Source organism: Nerophis lumbriciformis, linkage group LG11 (genome assembly GCF_033978685.3).
Source record: "Nerophis lumbriciformis linkage group LG11, RoL_Nlum_v2.1, whole genome shotgun sequence".
Classification (NCBI taxonomy): domain Eukaryota; kingdom Metazoa; phylum Chordata; class Actinopteri; order Syngnathiformes; family Syngnathidae; genus Nerophis; species Nerophis lumbriciformis.
The window spans coordinates 24,551,848-24,573,094 of record NC_084558.2 but is presented as its reverse complement, the minus strand read 5'-3'; the positions used below and the strand labels follow the sequence as shown (position 1 = coordinate 24,573,094).

Genomic DNA, 21,247 nt, shown 5'->3' with positions numbered 1-21,247 from the left:
GCATCGAATTAAGAAGTCAGAAGATAAAAACAGTTTGGTCAATGGTTAAGCAAAAGAAAATTAACTTTCAGATTAGTTTAACATGGAAACTGTCACAAAGGCCATTTGAACAACAATAGATCTCAGCTATTCATAGGGGTTACATCCCATGATTATAGCAAACATCTCAATCATTTTAAATTATAAAATGGTTAGGCACTAAAGAATAAAAATGAAAGATAAGCGATAGATAGATAGATGGAATCAGAGTCATGGCTAAGCCTTTACTGTAACCTTGATATACCGCGACAACTGTGCGTCCATCTTCTATTGCTCTGCCTACATCTCCCTTCAAAGGGCTAGCAGTTGTAGCAGCCATGCAGCTCGACGGGCCGTGGTCCTCTCAGCAAGCAGTCTGAGATTAAGCAGACATTCCTGCGATAAACCACACTGTTTACTTTTACAGAAACAACACACGGTCAGGGCCGCCCCTCCATATACGCAGATTATGAACTGTGCGTAAAGGGGCGCATGTAAAATGTCAAGTAATGAATGACAGGGCGCTTCATATGAACTTTTACCAAAATTATTCCGAGCACCTTCCTGTTTCATCACTGATAGGAATTTCATGGCAAATTTTCCTTGAAATTGTTAATGCACTGGTCTTGTATGGCAGGCATACTAAGTTTGATCCCTGGTGGAAGTTGTGGCAGGAAGATTTGCAAATTAATGTTTTAATTATGTGACATCACACATATTGAGTTTACACAAGTTTTGAGAAGCTAGAGTTGTCGCCACATCTTACACCTTTGGCATATTACATGTACATTACAACATATGTATATGCTGTAGGCCCACAATATATGTTATTCTTTATCATCACTTATTTATACATTATCACTGACCTACGGTGAATCAGATGGCTTTTCTGACCAAAAAAACTGCAGAAAACGAAAACATTTTTTCTCACAAATAAAAAAATAGAAAAACATTTTTTATAAGGAATCCACAATAATGCAGGACCGCACATTTTAAATCCAGGAGATGCGAGTATACGATTAGTATTTGGACAATGTTGGAAATGAGAATGAAAATGAAGACTTCAATCCTTATTTAATGAAGTTATTTACTTACTTACTTCACTTCCTCCGCGCTTTCATGCGCCACACAGGGTCGATTAAAACACTCTCCTTTCTGTAAGTGTGCTCTGAATGTATGTATAATGCACACATCATTGTGCAAGTAATACATCACCAGTGATGTGCAGTAACAAGCTACATAACTTAACTACATTTCCCAGTAGCTTGGCGGTAGGTTAGCTACTTTTTTTAACAAGTAGCTTTTCTTGTAGCTTAACTACTTTTGAGTTAATGAAAAGTTGTACTGCACATAACCATTACGAACTGTTCCCAAACAACACACAAGTCATTGTTTTTTGTCAAGAGATAGATAGATGCTGTTTTTTTTTACTGTAGGCAGAGAAAATGTACAACATTATAGGGGTGGGTCAAAGAAAAGACAAACTAAACAAATACATACAGTGGGGTGTAAGGACCCCCAGAGGTAGTTGTAGGGTGTCCAAAGTTAAATGACAGATAGTTAATTGTAATGGACCCTTACTGGGTCCATTTGTACACTCTCAGTTACATTGACATTGATATTACACTGATAGAAATGCCGTTAAATGTACAAACCCCGTTTCCATATGAGTTGGGAAATTGTGTTAGATGTAAATATAAACGGAATACAATGATTTGCAAATCATTTTCAACCCATATTCAGTTGAATATGCTACAAAGACAACATATTTGATGTTCAAACTGATAAACATTTTTTTTTTTGCAAATAATCATTAACATTAGAATTTGATGCCAGCAACACGTGACAAAGAAGTTGGGAAAGGTAGCAATAAATACTGATAAAGTTGAGGAATGCTCTTCAAACACTTATTTGGAACATCCCACAGGTGAACAGGCAAATTTGGAAAAGGTGGGTGCCATGATTGGGTATAAAAGTAGATTCCATGAAATGTTCAGTCATTCACAAACAAGGATGGGGCAAGGGTCACCACTTTGTCAACAAATGTGTGAGCAAATTGTTGAACAGTTTAAGAAAAACCTTTCTCAACCAGCTATTGCAAGGAATTTAGGGATTTCACCATCTACGGTCCTAATATCATCAAAGGGTTCAGAGAATCTGGAGAAATCACTGCACGTAAGCAGCTAAGCCCGTGACCTTCGATCCCTCAGGCTGTACTGCATCAACAAGCGACATCAGTGTGTAAAGAATATCACCACATGGGCTCAGGAACACTTCAGAAACCCACTGTCAGTAACTACAGTTGGTCGCTACATCTGTAAGTACAAGTTAAAACTCTCCTATGCAAGGCGAAAACCATTTATCAATAACACCCAGAAACGCCGTCGGCTTCGCTGGGCCTGAGCTCATCTAAGATGGACTGATACAAGGTGGAAAAGTGTTCTGTGGTCTGACGAGTCCACATTTCAAATTGTTTTTGGAAACTGTGGCCGTCGTGTCCTCCAGACCAAAGAGGAAAAGAACCATCTGGATTGTTATAGGCGCAAAGTTGAAAAGCCAGCATCCGTGATGGTATGGGGGTGTATTAGTGTCCAGACAGTAGTGCAAACTCCGTGGCTTGCGAGCTTGTGCACGCCAGCTTTCTGAGACTCTTATTTTGTTAGCGCAGGCAGGATAGAGCAGCGCTTTTATTGTGAAGACAGGAACTATGTCGTCAGTCTTTAGGCTTTTGACAGGAGGTATGGTTGAAATAAAAACTGTTTCTCGCCTCCCTGAAGGTCTTTTTTTTCCCTTCACACTGAGCTCGCAGCAGCCAGCGTCATTTCACAAGACTCTCGGGTGCCGTGAATGTCAATCAAGTGACAGTATATATTTAAAAACGTCTCTTTCATAATTAAATACATACAAATTATATATATGAATGAGGTAGATCCCTTCGACTCGGTCATTCAAAAAGTAGCTCGCCTGCTGAAAAGTGTGGGCACCCCTGTTTTAGAGACTTTGAAGGCTACAACAGTGACTCTCATTAGCCGCATCTTTCAAGCGTTATGTATTATCTTTAAAATCCTAAAAAAAAAAGAAGTGTGTTCTTGTCTCTTATAATGATTGTGAACGATAGGTAAAATACCAAAAAAAAGTGCAGTTCCCCTTTAAGTGTAAATGGTAGAATAGAGCACATAGTAAATAGCCATTCTCAATTATTATAATAATGATACATATAAAAATTGAGTGAACAAATGTGAAACAACTGAATACATCTAAAATATAAAAATAGTCTTCAGGAACAACAACCACTTACTTTTATATGTTACTCTTGTGATGGTTTCTCTGTTAAGCAATCGATTCAGGAACGCGTTCGATGCTTCAGCTATCTGGGTAAACAAAACAAAAGTAGTGGTCAGATGGCACTGTTTTTCTTTCTGAAACACATCTAATATAGAAAACACAGCAGTGATGCTTCGATTGCCAAAGTAATGTGTATTAATAAACTCAAAATCATTTTAGTGCTGTTTTGAATAACTTTCTTAGGCTGGATTCACAATGTAAATTTAAGTGCCCAATTCCAATTTTGCACCCATATCCTATTTACAAGCACATTTAAAGTCAACTACATCTGACATGACTCTATTTGTACATTCACTGTAAACATCAGCAATAACATAGTAATAAACAACAATACATACACTCAAAGTTCGATATTTTGTTTTTCTTTGTTGACACATGTCATGGTTTTACTGTGTCATTTTGAGGGGTATCAAAAAAATAGATTTTCTAATCAATTGTGAATCTTATTTGTAACGATTCTTAATAGATTCAAAATAAACAAAAATCTTTTTTTTTTTTTTCTTTACTTGTCCTGTCCAGCCACTTACGCAAATCATATTGTTGGTGTAGATATCTGCTGTACATATTTAGAAAATAAGTGTCAAATACTTCTCTTGTTGCCTTATTTGTATGTGACGTTATTAAATGTTTGGGAAGCATTTTATCAAACAAAACCAGTTTTTCTTCTAAGTAATATAGAAGTTTAAAATAGCTGTTATCTATTGTATGGAGGAATGTAGGCAATAATAGAACTGGCACCAAATGTTATTAAAAAAGTATTGATTTTGAATCGAGAATCGATTCTGAATCGAGAATCGATTCTGAATCGAATCGTTACCACCAAGAATCCAATCTTATCTAATCTAATTCCTATTTTAGATTGTGGCAGCTATCAATAAGAATTGGAAAATGTGCCAAACGTTCCAAACTTTAGGTATGTTACAGATCATGGTACATTCTAGCTTCATACTTATTATTGCTAATGACGAACATTGAAATAGAACCACAAAAATGGTTTTAACAACAACCTAGACTTGTTCAAACGTTCACCTGATACTCACTTTCATGAATATTGACACAATGACAAGTCCATTCGGGCTTTTGGCAGCTTCAGTATAATTTGTATACAATTCATGATTGTAGTGAATTAGCTGAACCTGCGAGAGAGAGAGTGTGAGAGAGAGAGAAAGAGAGAGAGAGAGAGAGAGAGGGGGGGGGGGGCGGGGGTGGTTTTAATACCATTAAACCACTTGTTCAGTTTAACAGTCTCTATTATTTATTGTTGAAAAGCCTTTATTTGCAATACTCGTGCCTAAATAGCCATTCAAGTCAAGTGAAGTTGGTTTTATTCATAATGCAGAAACAAATTCTATATAGATATGGTATGGTATTGTATGATTTATTTATTTCAGACAAGAACATCATGTGCACCTCAAACATTGAAAGGAAACCCACATGAGTAAGAATACAGCTATCATTAAATAAACATGTTAAAAAAACATGTAATGGAAATCTTAGCGGTTGCAGCTCTGAAAGACAAGCCAATTCCTCTCTACTCATATAAATGATAAATGGGTTGTACTTGTATAGCACTTGTCTACCTTCAAGGTACTCAAAGCGCTTTGACACTACTTCCACATTTACCCATTCACACACACATTCACACACTGATGGAGGGAGCTGCCATGCAAGGCGCTAACCAGCACCCATCAGGGGCAAGGGTGAAGTGTCTTGCTGAGGACACAACGGACATGACGAGGTTGGTACTAGGTGGGGATTGAACCAGGGACCCTCGGGTTGCGCACGGCCACTCTTCCACTGCGCCACGCCGTCCCTATTTGACGTATTTCAGTTTGGGGTGGTCAGTTGTCCACTAGCTGCACGGTGCATAAATAGATTACGGAGATTGAGGATTTTAATCTCAGTTAACATGTTTTTCACACACTTGTGTTGGTTTTCTCCAGGACTTTCAGCCTATTATGTTAAATATAGACTCTGAATTGTGCATAGGTGTAAGTGTGAGTGTGAATCGGTTAGAAAGTTCTACCTTGACACCTCCAAACATGTCTTGTGGACAAATAACTCAATCTTTGTCTCATCTGTCCACAAAACTTTTGTCCAGAAGACAATTGGCTTGTCAATGTGGACAGCTGCAAATTATAGTCCAACTTGATGTCGATTTTGGAGCAGGGGATTTTTTTTCTTGGTCAACAACCTGTCAGTCCATAGTGAAGTTCAACAGTCTTCACTATGGACTGTTCCAGTGGATTACACTTTCCATCAATCTCCACTCATCGATATGGGGAGACAATTAGGTCTTTTTCTAGACATTGGAAACATGGGGGACACATCCATATAACTTGCATTTATACACAATTATTGAGCTGATGATCTCGTAATCTGTAATTACAATTTGCAACTTCTTCAAGGTTACATTTTTCAAACTAAAAATTATAACAAGAACATCACTGGCTAGCTTTTGTACACACACACACGCACACGCACACAAACACACGCACACGTATACATACTGTATATCATATACAGTATATGTGTGTATACAGTATATACACACATATATACTGTGGAGAGGCGGGGCCGGCGGTCCGACACCGGGGCCCGCTCCAAGATGGCGGCGAGGGGGCATGGCCTGCGGACCCGCGTCCAAATGGACTACAGGTGCGTTGGTCGGGCAGCTGGGCACAATCAGATAATCTGTCTGTGTATAAAAGGGTGACAGCCGAGAGAGACGGGAGGAGAGGTGGAGAGCCAGAGGCAAGACGCGGAGCACAGTACACCGCGAGAGCGAGACGGAGAAAAGGCAGCTGCTGAAAAGCACGCCAAAGGCGACGTGCTGCTGAAAAGCAGATGGCGGACGGGAGGAAACCATCCTCTGCTACCACGCGAACGACGGTGACGTGCTGCTGAAAAGAAGACGGCGAACGACGGCGAACGACGGCGAACGACGGCAACGTGCTGCTGAAAAGTAGACGGCGAACGACGGCGACGTGCTGCTGAAAAGCAGACGGCGGACGGGAGGAAACCATCCTCTGCTACCACGCGAACGACGGCGACGTGCTGCTGAAAAGTAGACGGCGAACGACGGCGACGTGCGGCTGAAAAGCAGACGGCGGACGGAAGGAAATTATTCGTGTGCTCATGTAAAAAAAGGCAGCTGCTGAAAATCACGCCAAAGACTCTGTTCCCGAAAAATAAAGAAGTCTAAACCATCTCACGACAATGTCTTCCCTGGAATGGTCCTGAGAACTCACCCGGAAGCAAGGGTCTTCCACATATACATATATACACACATAAATATACGCATACCGTATATATACACACATATTTACACACGTACACACATTATATATAATATAATATATATACAGTATATATACACATTATATATATATATATATATATATATATATATATATATATATATATATATATATATATATATATATATATATATATATATATATATATATATATATATATAATGTGTATATATACATTCATACACACGTGTTTATATAATGTATATATATATATATATATATATATATATATATATATATATATATATACATACATACATACAGATGGCAGTAGTGTATAGACTATGGTAGAATGCCTCAGCCACACTTGTGCCACACTTGCTTTTTGTTGAGCCCTATGACGTGTTTGCCTGTAATTATTGTCATGACTGCACACCAGCTCCAGATTTGGAGGTGTTGAAAATGCTACGTAAAATCAGTGATACTAATCAGTAGCATGTACATGGCATATCCAGCAGAGTGTTTTGAAAAGAGCATTTTGAAAAGTGGAGCCTTACTTTTTAACACTTTTTTCTATTAGGCATGCTTGCTTTTTTTGGCATAGAACATTGCAACATTACTTAGAGGCAGCATACACCTATTTGCCCGGCAAGTTCTTGAGCTATGCAACCGAAAAATGTGTATCAAACTGTGATACTGTTTGATTTTACGTGAATCGATGCCCGGTAGTACGGCTGTATTTTGGTCAGTACCTATAAAAGTGCCAAACGTGGTGCCCATTCCTATCAGTATTTGATCCCCTACCAAATTAGTCCTCAACTCATTGAGGGCCTATAGCATCTTGCTTGCGCTTAAAGGGGAACATTATCACCAGACCTATGTAAGCGTCAATATATACCTTGATGTTGCAGAAAAAAGACCATATATTTTTTTAACCGATTTCCGAACTCTAAATGGGTGAATTTTGGCGAATTAAACGCCTTTCTATTATTCGCTCTCGGAGCGATGACGTCACATCGGGAAGCAATCCGCCATTTTCTCAAACACATTACAAACACCGAGTCAAATCAGCTCTGTTATTTTCCGTTTTTTCGACTGTTTTCCGTACCTTGGAGACATAATGCCTCGTCGGTGTGTAACAACACGAACAGGGACGGATTCAAGTTGCACCAGTGGCCCAAAGATGCGAAAGTGGCAAGAAATTGGACGTTTGTTCCGCACACTTTACCGACGAAAGCTATGCTACGACAGAGATGGGAAGAATGTGTGGATATCCTGCGACACTCAAAGCAGATGCATTTCCAACTGGACTGGACAGATCAGCTTTCAGGAAAAGAGAGCGGATGAGGGTATGTCTACAGAATATATTAATTGATGAAAACTGGGCTGTCTGCACTCTCAAAGTGCATGTTGTTGCCAAATGTATTTCATATGCTGTAAACCTACTTCATAGTTGTTAGTTTCCTTTAATGCCAAACAAACACATACCAATCATTGGTTAGAAGGCGATCGCCGAATTCGTCCTCGCTTTCTCCCGTGTCGCTGGCTGGCGTGTCGTTTTCGTCAGTTTCGCTTGCATACGGTTCAAACCCATATGGCTCAATAGCTTCAGTTTCTTCTTCAATTTCATTTTCGCTACCTGCCTCCACACTACAACCATCCGTTTCAATACATGCGTAATCTGTTGAATCGCTTAAGCCGCTGAAATCCGAGTCTGAATCCAAGCTAATGTCGCTATATCTTGCTGTTCTATCCGCCATGTTTGTTTGTATTTTCATCACTGTGTGACGTCACAGGAAAATGGACGGGTGTATATAACGATGGTTAAAATCAGGCACTTTGAAGCTTCTTTTAGGGATATTGCGTGATGGGTAAAATTTTGAAAAAAACTTTGAAAAATAAAATAAGCCACTGGGAACTGATTTTTAATGGTTTTAACCCTTCTGAAATTGTGATAATGTTCCCCTTTAAGTGTTTTTCAACGCAATTGGAGTTAACAGGTTTCGCTTATCCGTATTCTCTTATCCATACTACGGACATACCCTGCGTACAAGAGACGCAAGTGCGTAAGATGTGAATGAAGGCGGACTTATTTGATTTATTTACCAAGGAGACAGACTTTGCAATGACGTCATTTTTTGGCTGTGTGAAAATCATAGATCGTTGGGTTTTCGCAAAAAAGATAAAGCACACTTTTAATTTTAAAGGGCTATATGATGGAAGGCTATCAGCAGGCAGGCCGATGGTGGATGGCTAGCTGCACCTAGAATAGACATGGCTGAATCCATTGAATGACAATGTAACAGGTTTAATTAATCCCGGCCTGTGCTTGTCATTGTGTGTGTGTCGTCATGGTGATGTGGTGCACACAAGTACCACCAGAGCATGTGTTACTTTAATAATCACCGGTAGAGCATAGGTGTGATTAATCTGGTTAGAGAGCTGCTCCTCCAAAAGCTAGCATCATTCAATGATGGTCTCACGGTCCAGTTGAAATGGTTGTATGTATTGGACAACCGTCAGCCCCAGAATGTCCAAAGACAGTCGTCTTGCGTACACTGTTGCCGCGTCTTCCTTCTCTCCTACTCATGCAGAGCCACAGCCAGTTAAACAATGGGTATTTTGGTTTTTGGCTGTTATTATTATTATTAAAGTCATTTATTTCAGACCCACGGGGATCCATATCACATGAGAAAAAACATATTAAAATAAGAAAAAAAGAAATACAAGAAATACAAGCAGAAAAATTAAAATTAAATTAAATTGAATTGTCTCATAGATTAGTCGCAAATCTCTTGGAACGTGGACGGACTGGACATGGAGAATTTCACCCCAGCACGGTGGAACAGGGGTTAGTGCATGTGCCTCACAATATGAAGGTCCTGAATTCAGGGATCTTTCTGTGTGGAGTTTGCATGTTCTCCCTGTGACTGCGTGGGTTCCCTTCGGGTACTCCGGCTCCCTCCCACCTCTAAAGACATCCACCTGGGGATAGGTTGATTGGCAACACTAAATTGGCCCTAATGTGTGAATGTGAGTGTGAATGTTGTCTGTATATCTGTGTTGGCCCTGCGATGAGGTGGCGACTTGTCCAGGGTGTACCCCGCCTTCCACCTGAATGTAGCTGAGATAGGCTCCAGCGCCCCCGCGACCCCGAAAGGGACAAGCAGTAGAAAATTGATGGATGGATGGATGGATGGATAAATTGTCTAAACAAAAATAAAACACTCCACAATATTCAATTTCCAGCATACAGGCTTGCTCGCCAATGGTTCCACATACTGGATGAAAGTCTGACAGAACTGCGAGTCGGGTTAGTCAAAACATTAATTACATTGTTGTCTGACTTAGCTGCCCTACACATGAACCTGTACATAGGATTACGTAAAGTGGCAGAGCAGGTGGGGACCCCAATACTGACAAACATTTGGCTTGCACTGCAGCACCTTAAACTCTAAGAAGCAGTCTCATGCTGTCATTGTAAGAGACTATGAGCTTTTTGTTTAAACCGACACCACATGTTGGCAGTATACAGTGGCGTGCAATATGCTTTAAAAGTGTAATCGTCACAGAAACTGAGCACATGCTGAACTTTCGACACAGCATGTTTGAGTATATAATTCCCGTCGCTGTCTGTAAACATCTTTGTCATCAGACAGGTCATTCGTAATAATATGCCCCAGATATTTCATTTCACTGCGCACACTAAGTGCAGAACCAGATAGAGAGAAGTCAGGAAAGGCTGATTGTCTGTCTTTTCTCATTTTAACTATCATGATCTCCAGTCTAATTAGTAAAACTGACTCTACCACTTTGGACAGGACACTTGCCAGGGTTATTGGTCTATAATTATCTAAGCTGTTGAGATTTCCCACTTTATCTTTGATCACAGGTACTAGCACACCAGTTAGCTTAGCATCCGGTAACACTCCATGGACAAGAAAACCTGTATAGCACAAAGCCAACAGACGGTACACTTTCTTACTCGCTTGTTTGATATGTTCAGCTGCAATATTAACTCTCAACATAATTGCTCCATGTATTTCATTTAAAGTGACACTTACACCATCATTAAACTCCACTTTATCCACTGCAAATACATTACTTTTTATGCACTTTAATAGTTCACTATATTGTTTCTGACCTCATAGTGTTTTCATTTATTTTAATATAACGAAATGTGCATGTTTAAATCTGGCATTGGTGCACTTTTTGTTCTCAAAGGGGCCATGTCTGCTTTTGCCTGCCTCAGCCCATTTTTTAAAAGCAATTTGGGCCTCTGCATGGAGCTCATCTACATGATCCTTCCAACCTGGCTTAATATTGCACACTTTTGTCCTACATTTACATAGGGGCCTGCTCGAGGTACTGAGAGTCTCAACAATGGCTTCATACAGGGAGCATAATTCCTTACAGTTTTGTGCATTCTTACAGTTCACATCTCGACACGATAAGGCATCTTTTGGGACCTTAACACTGCCCAGCAAAGCATCGGAACGATTGGCATATTTAGATCTTTTTGAGACAATGTAGACCAATCTATATTCCCCACCTTGATGCTATTATCCACATGCAGCAAAACAGGAACAGTCGTGGTCAAAAGTACAGTTTGTAAATATACACTTGTAAAGAACATAATGTCATGGCTGTCTTGCGTTTCCAATAATTTCTACAACTCTTATTTTTTTGTGATAGAGTGATTGGAGCACATACTTGTTTGTCACAAAAAACATTCAATAAGTTTGGTTCTTTTATGAATTTATTATGGGTCTACTGAAAATGTGACCAAATCTGCTGGGTCAAAAGTATACATACAGCAATGTTAATATTTGATTACATGTCCCTTGGCAAGTTTCATTGCAATAAGGCGCTTTTGGTAGCCATCCACAAGCTTCTGGCAAGCTTCTGGTTGACAAAATTGGTGAAGTTCAGCTACATTTGTTGGTTTTCTGACATGGACTTGTTTCTTCAGCATTGTCCACATGTTCTCAATGGGGTTTACGTCAGGACTTTGGGAAGGCCATTCTTAAACCTTAATTTTAGCCTGATTTAGCCATTCCTTTACCACTTTTGACGTGTGTTTTGGGTCATTGTCCTGTTGGAACACTCGAATGTGCCCAAGATTCAACCTCCGGGCTGATGATTTTAGGTTGTCCTGAAGAATTTGGAGGTAATCCTCCTTTTTCATTGTCCCATTTACTCTCTGTAAAGCATCAGTTCCATTGGCAGCAAAACAGGCCCAGAGCATAATCCTACCACCACCATGCTTGATGGTAGGTATGGTGTTCCTGGGATTAAAGGCTTCACCTTTTCTCCTCCAAACATATTGCTGGGCATTGTGGCCCAAACAGCTAAATTTTTGTTTCATCTGACCACAGAACTTTTCTCCAGAAGGTCTTATCTTTGTCCATGTGATCAGCAGCAAACTTTAGATGAGCCTTAAGGTGTCGCTTTTGGAGAAAGGGCTTCCTTCTTCCATGGCGATGCAAAACACGCTTGACTGTGGACACTGACACCTGTGTTCCAGCAACTTCCAATTCATTGCACACCTGCTTTTTGGTGGTTCTCAATTAACTCTTGATCATCTTGACAAATTTTCTCTCAGCAGCAGGTGATAGCTTGCGTTTTCTTCCTGATCGTGGCAGTGACAAAACTGTGTCATGCACTTTATACTTATAAACAATTGTCTGCACAGTTGCTCTGGGCACCTTAAGCTGCTTTGAAATGGCTCCAAGTGACTTTCCTGACTTGTTCAAGTCAATGATTAGTTTTTCAGATCTGTGCTGAGTTCCTTTGACTTTCCCATTATCGCGTTTGTAACCGAGTCTAATGACTGCATCACATGAGCCCTATTTAAATGAGAGAGAAGTCAACAGGTGTCGTCAATCATAATCACTCACATGAAGTTAAGAGGCCATGCCATGAAGCTAATTTGATTTGATTGTAACTTTTCTACATCACCACAATTGATAATTATGTATGTATACTTTTGACCCAGCAGATTTGGTCACATTTTCAGTAGACCCATAATAAATACATAAAAGAACCAAACTTCATGAATGTTTTTTGTGACAAACAATATGTGCTCCAATCACTTTATCACAAAACAATAAGAGTTGTAGAAATGATTGGAAACTCAAGACAGCCATGAAGTTATGTCCTTCAAAAGTGTATGTAAACTTTTGACCACTACTGTAAATTGCCTGTGTTTAATACCATGCAAAAAGGAATATGGTCTGCAGTAGCCAGATCATAATTAATTTTCATCATCTCAGTTGAGTTATGTGCAGCCCCTGTACAAATGCAGTGGGCTAGCCAGGAAGTCGAGTACCAAGCCTCGCTGATGTAAGATTAACTATAATTTGGCAACAGTACCTTACTAGATAAAATCCACTATTTGAACAAAACTGAATTAAGTGGTTACCAAATAAAGAGTTGACATCAGTTATGTCAGCATTTATGTCATCAACAACATACTGTAAATGCAGGTAGAAGGGTTGTCATGTACAAAATACAATATAAAAGCCAATTAACTGAGGTATTCTTCTTCATGTTGTACACATTCATATGGCATATAGATATTCAAAATGATTACCTTTTTATAATCACAACACAGCTCAATCCCAACAGCCCAGTTAACTCCGAATCTAATAATACTAACCAACTGGTCACATTTCCTATTCCACCATGTAGCGAACCCCCACGGGATCCTCCCCGGACGACTTTAGTACTCAGATAAGTTGTAGATTCTCTTGCACCATGAAAGTCACTATGTATAAAATGTTGTCTGTCCAGGTCTTGCTTAGCCAGGAACGTCTCCTGGACGCACAAAATGTCAAAACTGTCCATCAAATTGTCCACCACAACTCAGCGTGATTTATAAGTTTCGCTGTGACCAACACGCAGCCCTCGCACATTGTAAGACACAACACAGATTTCATAAAAAGTTATAAGTTCCTATCACCGCGGCTACTGTGCAGACTGGCTCTCACGTGGCGCTGCAGGAGCAACACGACGTTTCACTTTACTGCCCCTCATAGTAACGGCGGACATAAATCTCATCAGGCCAAAGTTTTGGATCATACATGGTATACATGCGAAAAGAGCCACTACTGGCTGATTGGATTTTACGACACGTCACTGTTGCATTCTTCCATTTATGGGATTAATATTCCCGCAGCGTGTCAGCACCCAAAATGGGAGAAAATTGAGTGGCAAACACTTTCACCAGCTTTGTTTTGACCACCCCAATGTTGGTCTCAGTACCTGTTCCAATAATTCCTATAATCCCTGCTCACATCTCAGGTGAGCTTGCTTGTTGCTAGGTTTTAAAGGTACAGGTGCTATATAAACCGACGACTTGCGTCCCTTTTTTACGAACATGCTCCACTGTGGGGACTGCAGTTGCGATCGTGGTGATGTTAGGCGACATCCAGAAGCTTCTGTCGTTAAGCAGGGCCCAGCAGCCCGCCGTGAGACGCGTTGGCGATCCCGATGTCCAGACCCTTGGAAAGAGGATTCACAGCCGGACGCGATGACTCCTCCATCTGCCCTCCTCTCATGCGGTACAGGTGACAGTCCGATGTTACGATATCCAATGTTCATTGTGTCTCCACCTCCATGTGCGCGACAATTGTCCCCAAGTTTCCACTTACTTCTGCCTGCTAGTCAGCGCCGAGGCGTCCTTGTTGACAAACCCGACAGGTGGCAACTCATCCAAGTTATGGGAAACAAACCGTGGGATTTTGTCGCCACACTCATTTAAAACCTTGAGACAGGCTTTAATATTATTTGTGTCCTTCAGTGGTCCTTTGTGGGCGACACATCTTCAGTGTGGTATTGGGACAGACGTCAAATAAAACCCGCTTGGACTCCTCAATCCTCCTCAATGGCTTAAAGTCTTCATTTTAAACACGATGAAAGTTAAAAGATCATCTTCAACTATCACTTTCCTATTATCCGTTTTTTATATAGTAGGTTTTACGCGATAGCATACTGAGCTGAGAGCTGAGCCTCCACCAGCAGCTCCTGCCGCCATATTGGTTGGGATTATTTCAGAGCGGCAATATGGTCCTTTTATACTCATCCCTATAGATGTTTTCAGGTGTCTCCATTTATAGCCATCAAAGGAAAGTCATCCCTAAATTATTTGTGTTAATTTCAGATGACTTAATAGACAGACAATAAAAATGTTGCAGGTTCATACTAATTTTCAGCAAATAAGAAAGAAAGAAAGAAAGACAGAAAGAAAGAAAGATTTGATAGTTTTCTCTTTCACGATAATATTAGTACGTATTGCATACAGTACTGCATCCAAACGTCAAGTGCAATTTAATGTTTCACCTTCATGGGACGATTGACTTATTTCAGCCTCATAAGAGAGTAGGGGCAAAAGTACTTATCGATGAGAGAATCCCAGCAACGCCAGATTTGACAAAAACAACCCACATTTCAGGTTTGCTCTTCCCAAAGCATGTATCTTGGAAGAAGTTGTGCACGGACAGACTTACATCGAAGGGAAGAATCCCGACCAGTCAGAATGCGAATAGAGCCCTAAGTGAACAATAACACCTGTCACAGAAACAGTCTCTCGATCAAGTACTGTAAAACCACATAGCTATCAGGTATAATTCAGTCTTTTGGTGTTTTGTCTTTCTTCCAATATATATATATTTTAAATGTTTTTTTATTAAGGTTTCCCCACTTACTGCCACTAATTTTGTCTCGGTCTTGTCATGTGTTTCTATGTCAGTCTGGGATTTGGCATTGTTGCACATGTGTTATTTGCGTGAATGTGTTTTGGGGTGTCCCAAGTCAGCAAGGAGCATGATAACCGGGAATCATTATGTAGAAAGGGCAAACTACCTTTACTCCGTATTTTCTTTATTGAGTCGAAGATCAACCCCAAAATCAAATCACCTGTTCTTGATCCCATGTCTGTAATTTCCTGAAAGTTTAATGAAAATCTGACCATAACCTTTTGAGTTATGTTGCTATCCAACTAGTTGATTAACTAACTGACAGGCAACCAAACCTTGGTGATCACATAATGTTAAGAAACACGTAAAAAATATGAGACGACAATCAATTGCCCTCTCTGGAGCGTTATGCAAGGTTTCACCTCGTGTTGTAAAGACGATTATGAGAAAGGTGACGGCCCAGCCCAAAATTACAAGGGAGGAGCTGGTTAATGATGTCAAGGGAGTTGGGACCACAGTCACAGTCACTCTGCTGTAACAGATCGTAATCCTGTTGTGCCTGCAAGCAGGGCCGTAAGTAGGATTTGGCAAATACCAAGGTCAAAAACTGGTGGTCCAAGAAGAGCTTTGAAAGGCTGAAATCATGTGTATTCCAGCATCATATACATAATATTGAGCAACACAATAAATGTCCAGAAAAACAAAATCTTTCATTGAGGTAGAATTACCACATGTTATATTATCTAACATCAGCAGGATTTTGTAACAGTCCACTTTTTTAGAAATATGCTTACGTTTAGCGTGTTAAACAATTTTTGCATCATTAAAACATCAATTTTACAATCGCACTACACTGTCAACTACGACATATTTGAACACCTTCTGCTTTGCAACACAAGTTCTAATGCCACAAGTGCCACCGGAAATCTACAGGAAAAATATCAGTGACAGAGCATGACGTAGCCAGGTTTATATTTGGGGTAAAATTTTATATGAAGTGCCTTGTAATTCAATAATTTACATTCGTCATGTGCTTCTTCACGCAAAACTGGCCCCCCCACAGATCTCAAAGCCTTAAGCACAGCCATGTTCAGCGTTTAGGACGGGCTTGATCTCTTGTGAACAGAACCTGACTGACATCACAACAGTATTATACCAACAGCGTTTCACATACATTTAATTCAGGTCTAATCAACATTAGTTATGTCAGTAGAATTTAATATTAATTTTATGTTAACAGCACATTTTGGGTCTGATGATGTTTAAAGTAAAAGTGGACTTCATTGTGTTACATTGTTGTCTGGAATTGTGGCCTGTTGTTCATGACAAAATATTTTATATTGAGAGAGGATGGCCTACCGCATGGTGATGTACAGCGCACACAATGTCCCACACAAAGTACATTTACAGTCAGTCATATCATCTTCTTTTTGTCACTTAAAAAAATACAGAGGACATGACCTTGGTGTCTTCAATGGTAGTTACGGCCAAGCCTGCAAGGTACCTCTGCTCAAGAAAACACATACAGGCCAATCTAAAGTTTGACCATGAACACCTGAATGAATCAAACAATGATTGATAAAACAGTAATGTGGACACATGAGACAAAAAAATTGCTCTTTGGCATACAGTGGACTCTGTGTGTTTGGAGGCAGAGACATGGTAAATATGAATCATCTCTGTAGTTAAACATAGAGTTGGAAACAATCTGCTTTAGAGCTATTTCTCTGTGAAGGATACAAAAAGGCATTGAGGAGCTGTTGAATAAGACCATGAATCTTGGATGCAAGCTTCAGCCAGAATTTGTAACCTTCATGTTTTTTCTGGATTATTTTGTTGGTATTCTGTCGTTCTGTTACAATTTGACCATACCAACCTACCATACAAATGATGGACTGTTGATATTTTTTGTCAGGGGTGAACTGAAAAGTCAGCAGTGGGTCAAATACTTAATTTACCCCAGTTTGCACACTGCACTCACCTCTCCAGAGAAGGCCTGCCCATTAAGAAGGTGTTCAGAGCCAAGACTGTCTTCACTACCAAAGTGTAGCCGGATCTCCTCCAAACGATGGCTGTACATCATCGGCCCACCAGAGATATTAACAAGATGCTCCTTGTCCAATCGCACAGAAACATGGCGGCCTGTGTTATACATTGTTCCCCTAACCTGAAAAATTATACATTAGAAAAAACAACAAATATCCAGATTATTTTCATTGTTAATAACTGTTTAAACTACACTGATGAACAATGCAATAGCACCATCCTAACTGAGAATTAATGATCAATTATTTATTGTTTCCCCCAAGGCAGCTATTGAAATGCCCGAGCTAAATTGGGCCACTAAGCTGAATTTTATTTGGAGCTCCTTCCAACTTTTGTCACACTTCCTATTAATGTAAACGATTTGTATACTTTTTGATTCAAACTTTAATTTAATTAATTTAATATATTGTACTACGCCAAATTCATGTGAAATTAAGTGCTCAATAATTAATTTCTTTAGTGCAAAACAACAAATTTAACATAAATATATATAGTATATAATTAAATAATTTATATAATTTATAAAATCTTTCCTGTCACAATCGAACCCAGTATGACTGACTTACAAGATTAGCATTACCTGTGCGCACAACAGGGGACAGTTAAAACCTATCCTTCCATGCATCTTCTTCTGCTTATCCAAAGTCGGGTCACTGGGGCAGCAGCCTAAGCAGAGAAGCCCAGCCACAGCTACTTCGCCCAGCTCTTCCGAAAGGATTCCAAGGCATTCCCAGGCCAGCTGGGAAACATGGTGTCTCCAACGAGTCCTGGGTCTTCCCTTTGGTCTCTTACCGGTCGGACGCGCCCTGAACACCTCATCAGGAAAGCGTTCGGGGGGGCATTCTGACCAGATGCCTGAACCACCGAATACCCTGAGCTCCTCTCGATTAACAGAGCTTCTGACCCTATCTCTCAGGGAGCGCCCCGCCACCCGACGGAGGAAACTCATTTCTTCCGCTTGTACCGGTGATCTTGTCCTTTCGGTCATAACTCAAAGCTCATGAGCATAGATGAGGATAGGGACGTAGATCGACCGATAAATTGAGAGCTTTGCCTTCCGGCTTGGCTCCTTTTTTTAGAATATTAAGGGAAATTTGCCATAAAATATTTTTATCAGTGACGGTGCTGAAAGGTGCTCAGAATACCTCTGCGGTGAAATTCATCTTAAGCGCCGTGTAATTCTTTGATTCTACATCTTCATGCAAAATAGAAACCCTCACGGATCGTGGGGCCCGACGCAGAGCGAGTGATCTGCGTATAGGGAGGGGCAGCTCTGTGTTTTAGGATATAATTTTTTATTCATGTTAACACTTAGGCCTGCATTCATTCTTTATGACTTAATCTCTTAAACCCTGGGTTTGAGATGCTTTCTAGGAAAAGACAAAACGAAGGATTTTTTGTGCATCTCCAAGGTCTCCAAGAATGATCTTGGTATCAAAGTAAAGAGGAGACTTTGATGGTTACTGGTGATATGAAAATGTATACATCTTTGCAACTGAATGATGGTAAATAAAGCTAATTGTTAAGTGAGTTGTATCAGTTGAGAAACGATACCTGTACTGTTAAAGGATTAAAAATGCTGCTTTTTTTTTGTTCAATGAAATTACTCATGACATACGGTGATCGTAAGTTTACATACCCTGGAAGAATTTATGATTCCTTAGGCATTTTTTAAGAGACTATGAAATATATTATGAAAAAAATGTAATTATGAGAGAAACTACCCAAATTATCTCGATCAAAAGCTAATATACCCTGCATAAGTTGGCCTGATAACATACTGTACACACAAGTTGACACAACGGGATCAACGTGAGTGTATAAATCAGTAAGTTAGTGTCTGGGCTCCTGTTGTTGCGTCTACTTAAATTGATGTTGATTGATTTTTTTTTAAATAATTTTTTTTTTTTGTCGTTGTGTTTTTTCAATAATTACATGTATATACATGTATATACATACAGAAAAAAAACTAATAATAGTGGTCTACAATTAAGAGTCAACAAAGGTTTATAGTCAGTCAAGTAAGTGGTCAATGGACTTCTCTATTTTGATTATAAATCAATCTAAATAACTTCAACTTCTTTTATCTTCTTTACCCAGCATTTCACTGAAACTATTCTGACTCTATGGTCTTTAAAAAACATTTTCTAATCAAAAACTGCTGGTGTTGTGTTTTTAGATTTTGAAAACGACTTGTCACAGATTTGTCACAAATTTACCCCTTTTAATTTTGCTGCTGAAGCCATTAACTGGTTTAAATCATGTTAAACAAGCAGGAAACATTTTGTTGTAGTCAACGGTGTAAAATATCCTTACCTTGACTGTTCATGGGGGTCCCGCAAGGCACCATACTTGGACCAATTTTTATTTTCTCTGTACATTAGACATTTACCAAATGCCTGTCAAAATGTCAATTTTAAGATATGCTGTACACAGATGGTGCCTTAATTTTTACACTAGCTAAGAATGTCAAGGAAGCCAGTCCAATACTCTGGTGTAAAAATTAAGACATATAGCAGAGGCTTTTGGTTGATTAGATATCATCACCAGGAATGAGGACAGACAGGACGTGAGAGTGACTAAGGCCATGTGTGGTGCCAACTGCTGGACGAACCATCGCCTCATTGTATCCAAGCGCAAACTTAGCATTCTGCCAAAGAGTAGTGATGTGCGGATCGATGCTGAAATATCGATACCGCCAACACCAGATCTTTCTGCTTTAATATTGATTCTCAAATCAAAATATCGATACTTTAGTTATTTAAGATCGTGTGTATCATTAACAGCAACACAGTGTAAAAAAGCAACTGAAGTTGTGAATGAGGTAATGTGTCAAAGTTGAATAATTCTGTTTATAACATGTCCAGCATTTTCATGTCAACATGTTAATGTAATCAACATTAATTGTGATTCACTTCGTATTATAATAGTAGTTCTTATTAATCTATTTATTTTAATGATTTTATTTTGTTACTTATTTCCTTTTGTTATGGTTTAAAACACCATTTTCATGTACTTTGTACTATGTTGTCCTCTGTTTTTTCTGCTGTTAGCGTTGATTTATTTATATTCACGCCACTATCTCAATATATTTCAGTTTGAAATAAAAAAATATATAGAAATAAATGATTATAATAAAAATAATGATAATAATAATAAACAATATACAACAATACATATAATAACAAATAAATACAAAATAATAGATACTATTAAATACAAATAAATATTAATAAATAAAAACAATAAATAAAATAACTGTATTCATTATGCTATGTTATTATTAGAAATGCAAAACCTTTTTAATTTTAGCAGACACATTAGGTACATTTGCACAAAGTATCAGTATCGGATCGGTATAGCCGATACCACCCCAAATTTTACTCTGTATCGGATCGGAAAGAAAATAAATGGTATCGCACATCATTACCGAACAGGCGACCTCAAGGCCAGAAGTCTAAAGAGGATCAGCATCCTCAAGCTTAAGAGCAGCAAGTTTTTGGAAGAACTGTCAAACAACCTTGATGGCAGGCTACAAGACACACCCCAGAATCGAAAACACAACATTGAGGTTTAATGGGCATCTCAGGGAGAACAGTCTACTCTACTGCCCTTAAAAACCTTGGGCCAGCGTCACAGAAAAAACAGGACTGGTTCAATGAAAATGACGAGACACAGGCGCTCCTCAAATAGAAACGTCACCTGTTCATAGCACATCTAAATGAACCCACTTCAGCATAGAAGAAATATATTTTTGTTAACGCCAATCCATGGTACAGAAGAGATGCAGGACACATGGCATAGCAAGAAAGCTGATGAAATCCAGTGCTACGCAGACGGTCACGATACCAAGTGCCATCTATGCTTCCCCACTCCTCA

At 39.4% G+C, this 21,247-nt stretch overlaps 1 protein-coding gene across 3 annotated transcripts in view; it reads right to left on the bottom strand.

Moving 5' to 3' along the window:
* Positions 1-21,247, bottom strand: part of ca10a (carbonic anhydrase Xa) — a 72,826-nt gene that overhangs the window by 15,016 nt on the left and 36,563 nt on the right. For 2 of the 3 annotated variants that reach the window (XM_061967025.2, XM_061967023.2), the window contains exons 4-6: positions 17,304-17,489; positions 4,404-4,499; positions 3,317-3,389 (exon numbers count right to left, since the gene is read on the bottom strand). In XM_061967025.2, the coding sequence (XP_061823009.1) occupies positions 3,317-3,389; positions 4,404-4,499; positions 17,304-17,489 (355 nt within the window). The remainder of the gene's footprint in view (positions 1-3,316; positions 3,390-4,403; positions 4,500-17,303; positions 17,490-21,247) is intronic. The other variant, XM_061967026.2, reaches the window with a different exon arrangement.